At 43.5% G+C, this 15,972-nt stretch overlaps 2 protein-coding genes across 2 annotated transcripts; both read left to right on the forward strand.

Annotated features, from left to right (window-relative positions):
* The first annotated feature begins 1,148 nt into the window (after positions 1-1,148).
* On the forward strand, positions 1,149-4,127 carry LOC115400750 (extracellular calcium-sensing receptor-like). The gene is made up of 6 exons (XM_030108769.1): positions 1,149-1,282; positions 1,366-1,636; positions 1,744-2,532; positions 2,666-2,896; positions 2,999-3,122; positions 3,211-4,127. The coding sequence occupies exons 1-6, from the start codon at positions 1,170-1,172 to the stop codon at positions 4,125-4,127; spliced, it is 2,445 nt and encodes an 814-aa protein (XP_029964629.1). The 5' UTR covers positions 1,149-1,169.
* Positions 4,128-11,206: 7,079 nt separating this feature from the next.
* On the forward strand, positions 11,207-14,266 carry LOC115400345 (extracellular calcium-sensing receptor-like). The gene is made up of 6 exons (XM_030108152.1): positions 11,207-11,343; positions 11,458-11,743; positions 11,837-12,667; positions 12,787-13,008; positions 13,100-13,223; positions 13,368-14,266. Exons 1-6 carry the CDS (start codon positions 11,207-11,209, stop codon positions 14,264-14,266), a joined length of 2,499 nt encoding a protein of 832 aa, XP_029964012.1.
* The last annotated feature ends 1,706 nt before the right edge of the window (positions 14,267-15,972 follow it).

A 15,972-nucleotide genomic window follows, 5' to 3' on the forward strand; every position in this document is an offset into this window, starting at 1 on the left:
TGAATGCTCACACACTCACACACAAAAATAAGCAAAATAGAAGATGATCTTTCACAAAGTCAAAGCAATGTAAAGATTCTTAAAGGCTGCGAACCTGACAAGAGGCACAACAGTGAAAATATCTTACAATGACATCTGGAGACAACATTTGTGGTGTGCAACCAGAACAGAGAGCAACCATAAACAACACAAACATTTCAGATGTTAGAAATCACATTAAATCTTAGCATAAAACAACTGTATGTGTGATGTTCATACAAGAAAGCACACCAAAATTCTATACTGATGTAGGCAAATGTATTCAAAATGAAAGCTCCCTCTTGTAGACAAACAGAAATATCCATACACACCCATCAAAGTCACATAAATTGTTTCAGATGTGCAAAGTCAAATCCATGTATGTGAAACATAGAATAACTCATCACTTTAAAGAAACAGAAATGTCATTACCCACATGGAAATATTCAAATGTGCACACAGGCCGAGATAAACACAAACAACTGTCCACACCCACAAAAGTAACTTCTCTTATCCACCACTGCCCACCAAAAGTAATTTTGCTTCTATGATAGCCGCCTACAGCGGCAGGAACCATGCTAAAGTAGGCTGTTTTGTTCAAACAATACATTGCAGGCAGCTAGAGGCCCAAACTGCCACAAATATCTCCTATGTCCCTACAACACAACATGAAACCTTTAATAAAAGACATAATGATTCAATGTTTGGTGTTGTTTATGTCAAACTCTAACCATAATATTCATTTGTTGAAGCAGAAATGTAAAGGTTCTCTACAGAATTAACAGATATTTTTATTTAAATCTCAAAATTGAGAGTAAAATGCAGCATTTTGGCACAAATTAGTTCCACTGTGGGTTCTCAAAGATGATGTATTTTTCGCCTTTCTGTCCTCCACAAATTAATCCGCCTCGTGAGGTTCAGTGATGTGTGAAGAACAAAATAATCATTTGAGAATAAGTAACATGCACACATTGGCTGTTGATATTTGTCTTATGCCAGAAAAAATCTATAAAGGTCAGCTCTCAGGTCAGTTGCCTCAGTGAAAGGGAAGGTGTGTCGTGATGGGTTGGATCGTTTTGATTGTATTCACCATGCTGGCAAGGATAAAGTCAGAAAACCAAACCTGCAAACTGATTGGACAAACAGGGTTCATGGAATTTTCTAAGGAAGGTGACCTTATGATAGGAGGGATCGTTTCGATGGCGAGCACACGAAAACTGTTTGACAATGGCTATCAAGAACTTCCAACATACTACTGCAAAAAGTAAGTGACATGCTTAAAATGTTTTAAGTTAAAAAAAAGAGATGTGTTGATCAGTGTGCCACCACTTAATACTGTCTTTCTAGGTGGAATGACAGAGAGCTGAAATTTGCCAGGACAATGATTTTTACTGTAGAGGAGATCAACAGAGATGCGGTGCTCCTGCCGGGACTGACTCTGGGTTACAGGCTGTTCAATGGCTGTGGGACTGAGAACCTGATACGTGCAGCTGTGGAGGCTATCAATGGAAACGGTTCAAACAGCTGCAGCGGTCAGATCCAGGCTCTCTTAGGCCATTCTTCCTCTGGAGTGACTGAAGGCATAAACCGAATCCTGAGCCCACTATCGATTCCACAGGTAAGACAAAAGGATGGGAGGCTGCCTGCGTGTGACTGTTGCAATTTATACAAAGACATGCACAACCCTCATGCAGTGACTATTTTTTCTCTCTCTTTTCTGTGTAGGTGAGCCACCTTTCAACTTGTGCCTGTTTAAGTGACAGAAGACATTTTCCAACCTTTTTCAGGACAGTTCCAAGTGACCGGTTTCAAATCTCTGGTCTGGTGCAGCTTTTGAAATATTTCGACTGGCGCTGGGTGGGGGTTATCTACAGTATCGGTACATATTCAGAGGAGGGCACAGCTGAATTTGTTCAGGGGGCAAAGAAAGAGGGAATTTGTGTTGAATATATCCTGCCTTTTTCAAGGAAATCTGACAAAACAGTCATCGCTATTGTAGAGGCACTCAGGACATCGACATCAAAGGTGGTTCTGTTGTATGCTTCTTTGTTCTACACCAAATTGTTGTTGCCAAAATTGGAAGCTTACAACATAACTGGAAAGCAGTGGGTTGGCACAGAAGCTTGGATCACACAAGGAGACCTGGCTTCTGCTGAGAGAAAGAGCATTTTACAGGGGGCAATGGGTCTTGCCCTTCCAAAGACATCGATACCAGGTCTTGGTGAATATCTGCTCAGCTTGAAACCATCCGATGAGCCACACAGTGCTATCATTAAAGCTTTCTGGGAGAAGTTCTTTGACTGCAGCTTCTCTCCGTCAAACACCTCTGTTCTGTGCACTGGTGCTGAGGATCTAACCACAGTCTCAAGTGACTACACAGACGTGGCATACTTCAGGGAAGAGAATAATGTGTATAAATCTGTATATTCAGTAGCATATGCGCTGCATTCACTCCTGCAATGTCAAAATGGCTCAAATCCAACCACGGGAAAGTCCTGCGTCAACCCCAATGAAGTTCAGCCTAAATTTGTAAGTTTATTTATCTGTTAGAGAGAATTTGTGGGTTAATAGAAATATAGTAGAATATTTTTTTCATTTACAAGCATACATCTATGTATGCCTAAATGTACTGTATTTCTCTCTGTAGGTGTTGGAGCATATGAAACATGTGAACTTCACCACAAAGAATGGTGCCAAGGTTTTCTTTGATGAAAATGGTGATGCAGTTGCCCAGTATGATATAGTAAACTGGCAAATGAAAGATGATAGCTCAGCTGAAATTATCAATATTGGCCAGTATGATACCTCTTTTGTGGAGGAGGAAAGATTTAAACTGAAAAAAGATGTCACGATCGTTTGGGGCGGAAACAGCGCTGAGGTGATTTCCTTCATGACCTTGCTTTATTTGAGAGGAGTTGCAATCCTTTTCTCTATGACATTTGTTCTTTTATTCGAGTTTGAACGTGTTATGTCTAATCAGGTTCCAAGGTCTGTCTGCAGAGAGCCGTGTCCACCGGGGACTCGAAAGGCCATAAACAAGAACAGACCTTTGTGTTGCTTTGACTGCTTTGAGTGCCCCGAGGGAACTATCAGCAACCAGACAGGTAAGAATCATGACACAGAGATATTATTTGCCAAGTTTCTTTCTTTTATATATGATTGTTGCCTTGTCCGTTGTTAATTCTTTCACAGACGCTCCAGACTGTTTCTTGTGTCCGCCTGAATTTTGGCCTAATGAGGAGAGAAACAGATGTCTCCCAAAACCAACTGAATTCCTCTCTTACAAAGAGATCATGGGGGCGCTACTGACCGCAGTTAGTATTATTGGGGTGTTTCTCTCTCTGCTGATATCAACAGTGTTTTGGACTCATAAGGAGACTCCAATAGTGAGAGCCAACAACTCTGAGTTGAGCTTCCTGTTGCTCTTCTCAGTGAAGCTGTGTTTCCTCTGTTCTCTGACTTTCATTGGCCGACCCACTGAGTGGTCCTGCATGCTGCGACACACAGCGTTTGGGATCACTTTCGTGCTCTGCATTTCTTGTGTTCTGGGGAAGACTGTTTTGGTTTTAATGGCTTTCAGGGCAACGCTTCCTGGCACCAATATAATGAAATGGGTTGGGCCAGTTCAGCTGAGACTCGGCGTTCTGTGTTTCACCTTAATTCAGGTTCTGATTTGTATACTTTGGCTTACAATCAATCCTCCATTCCCCAACAAGAACATGAAACATTACAAAGATAGGATTATTTTGGAGTGTGCACTGGGTTCTCCGATTGGATTCTGGTCTGTGCTGGGTTACATTGGACTCCTAGCAATCTTGTGTTTTGTTCTTGCTTTCCTTGCTAGAAAATTACCCGATACATTTAATGAAGCCAAGCTGATCACCTTCAGCATGCTGATATTCTGTGCAGTCTGGATCACGTTTATCCCAGCATATGTCAGCTCTCCTGGGAAATTCACTGTCGCTGTGGAGATATTTGCCATTCTGGCATCCAGTTTTGGTTTACTGGTTTGCATTTTCATTCCTAAATGCTATGTCATAATTTTCCATCCCCAACAAAACTCAAAAAAGCATTTGGCACTAAAAGTGCCACAAAAAGCTGCCATTTAAACTATAGCCTTATAGCCTTGAGTGGGTGCCCTAAAATGTATTAGCTGTTAAGAAATTCACTCGCACAATCAGGCAGCTTTTCTACTTTCTAAAAAAAAAAAAAAAAAAAAAAAAAATTACTAGAATTTTTCTTTTCTTTTTAACTAGCAGTAACATAATAAATATATAAAGCCATTAATTATTTGGGATTTCCTTTTAATGACAAAATAAGTGTAGACAGAGATGGTGCAAAAGTTAGTCTGACAGACTTATTTGTTTAAGGTATCGTAAAGAATGGTAGTAGATTAATCATTTTTAGTTCAAAATTGCAAGAATTGTAATTGCACATCTTGAGGCATCATAAAGTTATACCAGCATGTCTCTTCGCTGGGTTGTTATAACAATACAATAACTTTATCTGCAGCCATCCAGAGGCTCAAAGAGGCTGTTCAAAAAACAAACTACAAAATAACCATTTAGTTGATTTCATATATTATAATTAATTTTGATGTCATATGCTATACAACAGCTATGCAGCCAGAAAACAATAAAAGTGAGGGGGCTCATAGTGTTTCATACAATGCTTGGCAAAAAATTGAAGAATTTGCCCCCTGAGTTCATCACAACTTCTTATTCAGTATGTTTGAAATGGTCAGAGATGAATGATTGAATGATACAGTTTCTCAATTTGAAACCCTGCATCTCATTTAGACTGTGCTTTGTTTGTATTGACATGTTTTAAGGAGAGGTAGAGTCCGATATTGCTCAGTAGATGTCTTGTTGTTAATTTTACCATGACTGTAAGCATAATATACTGTCACCTTCATCATCACTGATTCATGCACAAAACAAACAAACAAAAACAACTTAAGGATATGCACACTATATTTGGGTTTGTATGATAATTGTCCTGATGTAAAGTGGTTCTCTGAGTAACTACTGAAAAATAATAAACAGTGCTGGCACTTCTGAAACACTGAGCAGTTTGTTATTTAATATTCACATCACAAATGGAAGTGGTTTAAGTTAACTGTTATTTCACTGTAGTTGTTGAAAATATACACATGTAACACTGCATATGATAAGTAGGGGTAAACATCACTGAAAAAGGAGCTCCAATTTCTTTTTTAACCAGTTTTAATCTGGAGTATGAGCTCAGAGTTAAACTTGATCCATAAATGTTGAAGATTAAGCTAAACTGAGGCCCCATTTCATCATGTTTTGACATGAAAATACCGAATTTTCTTTGGGTTTTGAGTGTTTGCTTACACAATAAACTTTTAGAAAACTTCTACCAAGTGGTCCAACATACAAACGAATATCATTTAAATGCCAACCCTTTCCAAAAGGAAAACATGAAAATCACGTGTTTTCTCTTGAAACATTGAGTAAACCGGGTTTCCAACCTACAACACAAACCCAAATGACAAAGATTTCAAACCTGCTGCAGACAGATGAAACACAGAAATACTGGACTTTCACAAATGTTTCAACATTCCTAGTGATTTCTGTTAAGAGGGGATTGCATAGTTTCATAACAGAGGTGTGACAAAGTAACTGATTTTCAAGTTACAGCTGCTGACCTCAACTGGGGATATTATAGGACGGTGGAAGGAATACTTCGAGGACCTCCTCAATCCCGTCGCCACAACTTCCGTGGAGGAAGCAGAGGCTGATGTCTCAGAGGTGGACCCCTCCATCACCGAAGCCGAAGTCACCGACGTGGTTGGTAAGCTCCTCGGTGGCAAGGCTCCGGGGGTGGATGAGATTCGCCCCCAGTACCTTAAGTCCCTGGATGTGCAGGGACTGTCTTGGTTGACACGTCTCTGTAACATCGCGTGACGGTCGGGGACAGTGCTTCTGGATTGGCAGACCGGGGTGGTGGTCCCCCTTTTCAAAAAGGGGGACCGGAGGTGTGCTCCAACTGTAGGGGGATCACACTCCTCAGCCTCCCTGGGAAAGTCTATTCCAGGGTATTGGAGAGGAGGATCCGACCGACAGTCGAACCTCAGATTCAGGAGGAACAATGCGGTTTTCGCCTTGGTCGCAGAACACTGGACCAGCTCTATACCCTCCATAGGTTGCTAGAGGGATCATGGGAGTTCCCCCAACCAGTTCACATGTGTTTTGTGGACTTGGAGAAGGTGCTTGACCGCGTCCCTCGTGGTGTCTTGTGGTGGGTGCTTCGGGAATACGGAGCCCGGGGCCCCTTGTTAAGGGCCATCTGGTCTCTGTATGACCAGAGTAGGAGTCTGGTCCGCATTGCCGGCAGTAAGTCGGGCCTGTTCCCGGTGCATGTTGGACTCCGGCAGGGCTGCCCTTTGTCACCGGTTCTGTTCATAATCTTTTTGGACAGAATTTCTTGGTGCAGCCAGGGATCGGAGCGGGTCCGGGTCAGGAACCAAAGGATTTCATCTCTGCTTTTTGCAGATGACGTTGTCCTGTTGGCTTCATTGAACCCGGACCTACAGCATGCACTGGGGCAGTTCGCAGCCGAGTGTGAAGTGACAGGGATGAGGATCAGCACCTCCAAATCCGAGGCCATGGTCCTCGACCGGAAGAAGGTGGCTTGCCCCTTCCAGGTCGGTGGAGCGACTCTGGCCCAAGTGAAGGAGTTTAAGTATCTTGGGGTCTTGTTCACGAGTGAGGGACGGATGGAGCGTGAGATTGACAGGCGGATTGGTGCAGCGGCTGCAGTGATGCGGTCATTGTATTGGTCCGTCGTGGTGAAGAAGGAGCTGAGCCGAAAGGCGAAGCTCTCGATTTACTGGTCAATCTACATTCCCACCCTCACCTATGGTCATGAGCTTTGGGTCATGACCGAAAGGACAAGATCCCGGATACAAGCGACTGAAATGAGCTTCCTGTGTAGGGTGGCTGGGCGCTCCCTTAGAGATAGGATGAGGAGCTCAGTCACCAGGGAGGAGCTCGGAGTAGAGCTGCTTCTCCTCCACATCGAGAGGGGCCAGCTGAGGTGGCTCGGGCACCTCTTTGGGATGCCTCCTGGACGCCTCCCTGGGGAGGGGGTAAGGGCATGTCCCACCGGGAGGAGACCCCGGGAAAGACTTAGGACATGTCTCTCGGCTGGCCTGGAAATGCTTTGGGATCCCCCCGGAAGAGCTGGAGGAAGTGTCTGGGGACAGGGAAGTCTGGGCATCTCTGCTTAGACTGCTGCTCCCGCGACCCGGTGCTGGATAAGCGGTGGAAAATGGATGGATGGATGGATGATTTTATTTCTTACAAAAACAAAACAAAACTAGAATTTGGCACTCAGAGAGCGCAGACCTCCGCCACAGCTCAAATCAGTCACCAACAACCATAAGAACTCCATATATAATCAGACAACATTGTGATCGGGGGTGTGATCGGAGCGGAGCGCTGCAGCGTGCGGTGCCTCTGTCTGTCGCCCTGTCGCCCTCTCTCCCTGTGTGTGTGTGTGTGTGTGTGTGTGTGTGTGTGTGTGTGTGTTTATCTGAAAAGGAAAACCGAAAAGCAACATAATTTATGTTATTTTACTTGATTCTAACTTGAAAATGGACCAGATTCTCTCGTATTTTCCGTTCCCGGCTGCCTGTGTGGTGCAATCTGCTCTGTCCAGCTTTACAACTGGCGGTCCACGGCGCACGCAGCTCGCGGAGAAAATAGAGAGGAGCAGAGCGGCCGCGGTCCACGGCACGAGCCGCTACTCACGTGGCGTTCCCCCGCTCCTCCTGTATGAACCGTCAGATAGGTTAACAGGGGCGCCGATCTGAAAGTCGGTGCACAGCGCTTCCACTTCTGCGTCGGAAGCGGCGCGTCCTGTGTGAACCAGGCGTTTGTCCCCCCCTGTCGGCAGGCCTGCCCAACTATGTGAAAGACTCCCTATCTGTCAATGATAAAGAATCCTTTAAGAAATTCCTGGATCCAGACAGTGATCCGTATCTTCACCAAAATTTAATGGGTTCTAAGTTAGCCCAAGACTCACCTTTCCACAAAGTTTCATTGCAACCCATCCATTACCTTTTCCGTGATCTTGCTAACAAACCAACCAACAAACCAACAAACCGACATGATTACATAACCTCCTGGCGGAGGTAAAAAACTGTGTGGTCTGATTCAGCCAGTAGATGCAGTTCATGCAATTGCCAACTATTAGCAGCCATCAGCAGGAAACGATAAGTTTCCTGGCAATGGGAGCACAGTTTTTCTGGTTGCAATTCATATTAAAACATGGAGGCCTTTTGCTGAAACACCGCTAAAGGATGGAGAAGAGGAGGAAGAAGACGAACAAATGCACCCGGCCAGCACCAGGTGCATAACTGAGAGAATGGGTTGGTGGTCTTTGTGTATGAGGCCAAATCTGCTGTGTGTGTGTGTGTGTGTGTGTGTGTGTGTGTGTGTGTGTGTGTGTGTGTGTGTGTGTGTATGCGTGTATGTGTGTGTGTGTGTACGGGTTTTTCTATGCTTGTGGGGACCAAATGTCCCCACAAGGATAGGAAAACCTGGCACGATGTGCCTTGTGGGGACATTTTTTCGGTCCCCATAAGGGGAAACAGTATTTTCTTGGCCATGTTGTTGTTACTGACAAAAGGAAAAGTGCAAAAACATTTCTTTAGGGTTAGGCTTTGTTTTGGTCTGGGTTAGGGTTAGGGTTAGGGTCAGGGTTAGGAGTTAGACATGAATAGGAGTCAATGGAAGGTCCCCACAAGGATAGAAATACAAACCTGTGTGTGTGTGTGTGTGTGTGTGTGTGTGTGTGTGTGTGTGTGTGTGTGTGTGTTCTCGTATTTCTATCCTTGTTGGGGCCAAATGTCCCCACAAGGATAGCAAAACGTGGAACGACGTGCCTTGTGGGGACCTTTTTCCGGTCCTAAGTAGGAGAAACAGTGTTTTCTTGACCATGTTGTTGTTACTGAAAAAAGTAAAAGTGCAAAAACATTTCTTTAGGGTTAGGCTTTGTTGTGGTGTGGGTTAGGGTTAGGGTTAGGGTCAGGGTTAGGGGCTAGACATGAATGGGAGTCAATGGACGGTCCCCACAAGGATAGAAATACAAGACTGTGCGTGTGTGTGTGTGTGTGTGTGTGTGTGTGAATGTTTTTGTGTATCCTTTTCAGTGGAATAATTGTGTTGAAGTTTGCATTCAGTGGTGTGTTAATCCAATAGTTTTACCCTACTGATGATGTGCTGTTGCAATAGTAATCCTGCTAACCTGTCTCACGATGGTCTAAACCCAGCTCACGTTCCCTATTGGTGGGTGAAGAATCCAACGCTTGGTGAATTCTGCTTCACAATGATAGGAAGAGCTGACATCGAAGGATCATAAAGCGACGTCGCTATGAACGCTTGGCTGCCACAAGCCAGTTATCCCTGTGGTAATTTTTCTGACACCTCCTGCTTAAAACCCAAAAAGTCAGAAGGCTCAATGATAGGGACAGGGCGTGGGTCAAAAATCTTCGGAGTATTCCTTTAAAGATATTTGTAAGGACTTCTTTCAATCGCACAGCGCAATGTTTCAGGACCCTCCCAGGGATGTCAGCTTCACATGGTTGCTGTAAGGACCTTTTCTACTGGTGTGGTGTGGTCTAGCTGTGGACGAGCTGTGGACACCCTCGTATTCTCTCTCTTCCTGTCTTTCTGTCCCCCTGGCAAGTCCAGTAATATCATGTACCAGTATTCAAACAAAGCAAAACTATGTAAAAAAAATCATAATATCAAAGGCGCTTTACACCTATAAGGTCCTCTTGGAAAATTCAATATATTGTAACACATTAAAGCAGCCAGACCTCCATTCTGCTGTGTTGATGCTGGAAGCAGAATTCATCAAGTGTTGGATTGTTCACCTACTACTAGGAAACGTGAGCTGACAGGAGATAGGGTAGTTTCACCCAACTGATAAAGTGTTGTTGCAATAGTAATTCTAACACAATCACAAGCATATTTCGTTAGCCTGTGACACAAAATACTGTACATGCTGATCATTGCTGATAAAACAAGGGGAACCTTCTCACCTCAGACTTATGGTATAAGCCAGACGATAATGGGAAATAATACAAATGATTGAGCGTGATTGGGAAGACAATTGTAAATACCGTATTTTACGCACTATAAGGCGCACGTAAAAGCCTGTAATTTTCTCAAAATCCAACAGAGCGCCTTATAATTCGATGCGCCTTTTTTGCGCGAATTACGGTAATCACCCTGACCATATGCGCAAATAACCCCTGTTTGCTAAGCTGCTAAGCGAGCTAGTTTAAACAGAACGGAGCACGCACGCGGCTGCACAGCCAGCCGACGTGGGGAGCGGTTGGACGCTGGGCGGCAGCATGCACGCTGCGACTCCGAGAACGGCCGGCCCCGCCCGGCAGCTCACCCGCCGGGACGCCGGGAGCGGCTGGCCGGCTGCGGCTGAGCTGTCGGTGGGTTACTTCACTCAGGAGACCGCAGCTGGCTGAACCCCGCGCTCTGAGCTGCACATCCGTGAAGAGGAGGGATCCTCAGTCAAACTCGCTCTGATATGTCACTTTACTCACACATTTCAACTGAGAATGTAACCACCGAGACTGCCAATATGTATTTCTCTCATACTATTCTACACATCCTATGCGCCTTAAAATGTGGTGCGCCCCATGTATGAATTTTTTTTAATAAAAACCATTCATTGACTGTGCGCCTATTAATCCAGTGAGCCTTATAGTGCCGAAAATACGGTAATTGTTTCATAGCCCTTCAAAATAATTTTATATTTGTTTTCAATTTGTGATTAATAAATAAAAAATGACTTACAATGCCAATTGATGATGTATTATATATAGCTTTTCTTTTTTTTATTTATAGCTTAAGCTATAAATAAAATATGAAAAAAAAGATGATGTATTATTATTATTATTATTATTATTACTATTATTATTAGTCTTTTGAATTGTGCTACCTGACCAATTGGTAAGCCTTTCACTAAGTCATGTGGGAAATGATCAAACCTTCCATGGTGACAGCATTACTTCCTTAATTTCAGCTGATATAAGGCTCACACCTACATCAAAAAAACAAGCGGTGCAAACATGCATAGAGCTTTTGTGGTTTTTCTATCTGTACTCCACTTGAATGCAGTGACCGGCTGTGTGATGCTTGGCAGGTTTGACATGCCGAGCTTGTTTAAGGAGGGTGAAATAATGATCGGAGGCATTTTTCCAGTTCTCAACAAAGAGATTGGCAGCATTTCAACATTCCAGCAGGAGCCCCGTGGTGTGAACTGTGCCATGTGAGTTTAATTGCATCCAACCTTTCCACAAAGTATTCTGAAATCTTTCTTTTTTAAAGCTTATTCAAACAAAACCAGTTATTTAATCTTGTATTTCAATCTGATTGCTTTTAGATTTGATCTGCGTGCTTTTCGATGGACTCAAGTCATGATATTTGCAATTGAAGAAATAAACCAAGATTCTGCTCTCCTTCCAAATATATCACTTGGCTATCGGATCCAGAACTCCTGTTCATCGCCAACAAACACTTTACGTGCTGCACTAACCTTAGCAAGTACAGCAGAAAAGATGAAAAACAATTCTTTTTGTCCCCCAAAAATATCTGCTGTCATTGCAGAGGCTGGATCAACTCAGTCCTTAGCTGTGGCTGGGATTCTAGGACCATTTCTTGTGCCAGTAGTAAGAAATAATATTTTATTATTAACTCACATGTTTGATAATTTTTTTAAGTCTTTCTTGCAACCTGTTTTTGTGTTATGTCCTCTTTTCTAGGTGAGTTACTTCTCTACGTGTGCCTGTCTGAGTAACAGGGACAAATATCCTTCTTTTTTCCGGACTATCCCCAGTGACTACTTTCAGGCAAAAGCTCTGGCAGCTCTGATCAGACATTTCGGCTGGCAGTGGATCGGTGCCATACAGTCAGACAATGATTATGGGCGGAACGGGATTCTGGCTTTTACTGAAGAGGTTAAAAGGTTTGGGGTCTGTGTGGCTTTTGTTGGAACGGTTAAACGGACATACGGCTTGGATAAAATTTTGAAAGTTGTGAAAATGATCAAAGAGTCAACTGTCAAAGTAATTATGGCTTTTACCCCAGAAGGCGACTTTTCCCCTTTAATGAGAGAGGTGCTGAAACAGAATATCACAGGTATTCAGTGGATTGCGAGTGAGGCCTGGATAACAGCACCACAGCCCTCTACTCCTGAAATGTACCAAGCTTTTGGGGGATCGCTTGGATTTGTGGTGCAAAAGATGGAAATCCCAAATTTAAAACCTTTTCTTACAGCTATCAATCCTTATGCAAACCCAAATGCAGCTTTTGTCAAAGATTTCTGGGAGATTATGGTCGGCTGCAGACCAGTTTCACCTGGGATGGACACAGACACTGACACTGAGGCATCAAGTAAAATATGTAATGGAAATGAGACCTTGGCGAATTCCCAGGATGTGTTCTTTGATGTGACACAGCTCAGAGTGTCCTACAATGTCTATAAAGGTGTTTATGCTGTTGCACGTGCCCTCCATCAGCTGATATTCTGCAAGTCAGACGGTGAAAGCAACATGCAACCGTGTTTGAATATTTCAGATATTCACCCGAAACAGGTGAGGAATAAAAATAGAAACAATTAAAACAAGAAACTAGCACATCGATCTGCAAAAGCGCATCAAGCAAATTCTGAAAGCAGTTCTGAACCTTTCATGAAAGTTGTTTTTTTTCTCAGGTCACTGATCAACTCCAAAAAGTGAATTTCAGGAATCAGTTTGGGGATGATGTCTTTTTTGATGAGAATGGAGACCCCCCTGCTTCATATGACCTGATCAACTGGCAGCTGATAAATGGACAGGTGCAACATGTGACCCTGGGCCATTTTTCTTCTTCAGTGAATGGTGACCACAAACTCAGCATCAAGGAGGATGAAATAGTGTGGAGGACCGGAAAAATGGTGCTAATAGAATTTATCTAAATGGAATGCTTCTGTCCACTTTGTGTCATGTCACATGGAAATGTTACATAATCTCTCTTTTTCTCCTCAGGTACCCACTGCTCTCTGCTCTGATATTTGTCCAGTAGGAACCAGAAAAGCTCAAATTAAGGGAAAACCCACTTGTTGTTTTGACTGTATACCATGTGCTGATGGAACTATAGCCAACACAACAGGTAACAACTCAAACACATTTAAAGTGTCCCATATTCAAGTGAATATAGAGAATCCAATATACTGAACTATGATATCCTCTACACACTTTCTACAACCATAATTTCAAAAAATATACCACACATATTCTCTTCTTTTCTCAACAGGTGCCTCAGACTGCACACCCTGTCCACAGGAGTACTGGTCTAATGAGAGGAAAAATGAGTGTGTTCCTAAAACTATTGAGTTCCTGACATATCATGAACCTCTGGGAATAGCTATCACAGTAGTGTCCCTGCTTGGGGCCCTGCTGTCACTCGCCACAACTGTGCTCTTTATCCACTACAGGGAAACTCCCATCATAAAGGCCAGCAACACAGAGCTCAGCTGTTTCTTGCTGTTCTCTCTCTTTCTGTGTTTCCTGTGTCCGCTCACTTTCATTGGCAGACCGACAGTTCTGACCTGTATGCTGCGCCACACGGCTTTTGGTGTGACTTTTGCATTTTGTAACTCTTGTGTTTTGGGGAAAACTATTGTTGTTGTCACAGCATTTAAAGCCAGTGTTCCTGGAAGCAAATTAGCAGGAAAGTTTGGTCCCGCTCAGCAACGGATCATCGTGTGTTCCTGCACTTTGATCCAAATACTGATATGTGTTCTGTGGCTGAAGTTAAACCCACCCTTTCCTGATATGGTTTTCAGGTACAGTAACAAGAAGATCGTTTTAGAATGTAACCCGGGCTCCGAGGCTGCTTTCTACTCAGTTTTGGGCTACATAGGAATCCTTGCTATCATCTGCTTGGCTCTGGCTTTTCTCGCAAGAAAGTTACCCGACAACTTTAATGAAGCCAAATTCATCACATTCAGTATGCTGATATTCTGTGCTGTGTGGATCACCTTCATCCCTGCGTATATCAGCTCTCCTGGGAAGTTCACTGTCGCAGTGGAAACATTTGCGATTTTGTCTTCAGCATTTGGATTATTCGTCAGCATCTTTGCACCTAAATGTTACATCATATTGTGGAAGCCAGAGAAAAATACAAAGAAACATGTCATGGGAAAAGTTTAGCTGCAATAAAGACATTTAGTAGGTTTTGAATATGGTGGAGTGAATCTTTGTTTTTTTTTTTTGTTTTTTTTCAGAAATACACATTGTATTGATTATATATTTTGTTATACAAGTAAAGTAATATGGTGTGATCCTGTGTATGACTGTGGACAACAAAACAAGCATAGTAGGCTATGCTCCTCACTCTCAGGGTTTCTCTATGGAGTTCCTTTATTTTCAGTGAATAAGCAAAAAAAAAAAAAAAAAAATCCTTTACAGGAGACAAAACCTAGAAATTCAGAATCAGAAACTTCAGTCACTACCTCCAGTACAGCCACTCCTGTTTTGAACGTCTTTTTTTTTTTTTTTGCCACAGTTAAAGTAATGAGATCTCACTGAATTAGCAGCCCAGTAGATATGTGTGAACATTTTTCTATGCCATGAGGAGCTTTCTAAATACTAAAGAGCAGAGATGTGAGTCAGGGAGCTGTGGCTTTTCACTGCTGACTTTGTAAATATACCGGGCTCTGTTTTTCGGAGACCAAGCGCAAGAGTTGAACCGACTCTATTACCCCTTTCCCACTGCCTGCAGAGGCGGGTCTAGCCACCTGCTGGCGAGCCGCGTCGCTGCGTTTTCCCGCGCTGATGGTGTCCCACGTTGATGACATCATCAGCGCGACGGAGCAAAGCGAAAGTAAACAATGCAGCGAAACACAGTCCCCGTTATCTGTAGACAAGTCTTCCCCACGGATCAAGAGAAGCTTTCTGGTCTCCTTATCTTGCCAATGCTGGGTCATGTTGACGAAGGATATCTCACGCTGTGTCCAGAAACAACGCCTAGTGCGCTAACGTAGCCGCGCTGCATCGACGTCATCATGTAAGTTCCCGGATGTGTCCCTCCCACTAAAAGCCGATAGAAAGCTGACCTGGTAAATTCCCGGGTCGATTGCAGGGTCGAACGACCCGGGTTGAAATGCCAAAGCCCTTTCCCACTGCCATGAAGAGCCAATTGTTAACGGGTTTAAATGGGTTTTTTGGCCAGTGGGAAAGGGGTATATGCCTCACCTGCACCACGCCAATGGGGTGCATTCAGGGCATTTTGCAATTTTCGTGCATGGCACAGTCTTTGGTGGCTGAGCATGCAGGCCATTGTCTCTCCCACCAGCACAAGTGGGAAAGAGGGAAAAGAGAAGGCGTGACTGTGTTTAACAGAGTTGAGTTTAAACTTCACCAATCAAATGAATGCCTCTATAATTTCTATAATAATCAAACATAACAATCACATCAAATCTGAGAGGTCCAAGCTTGCAGTATATTTGGCAATGCGACCTCCATCGGTTCATAATGAAAACACAGCCTGGGAGGAAGTTCCATATGTTGTCAATCAAGTTTGCCCAGATACTCTGAGAACCTGCTGCCCAGTGTAAAAAAATGGTTCAATGATCTAAATAGAAAGGAGAAAAAAAAAATAGCAGTCAAAGCAAAGAAGGCACATGATGGCCACCGGGGGCGTTTCCTTCACCAGCCTGAGCTCAGGGAGGACATCTCCTGACTCCTGACACACAAAACCAAAGATGTAAATATGCTTGATTAACTGTTTTTTTGCAACATAGCTAGCTTCTGCATTCAATCTCATTAGATGAAACCAAGCAGAAGGAGGATGGGAGGAGGTGGTTGGTGGCCGAGGAGGGGGGAGACCTGGGGCCAGAGGAGGTGGTGGGTACAGG

This window comes from Salarias fasciatus, chromosome 14 (genome assembly GCF_902148845.1).
Source record: "Salarias fasciatus chromosome 14, fSalaFa1.1, whole genome shotgun sequence".
NCBI lineage: Eukaryota > Metazoa > Chordata > Actinopteri > Blenniiformes > Blenniidae > Salarias > Salarias fasciatus.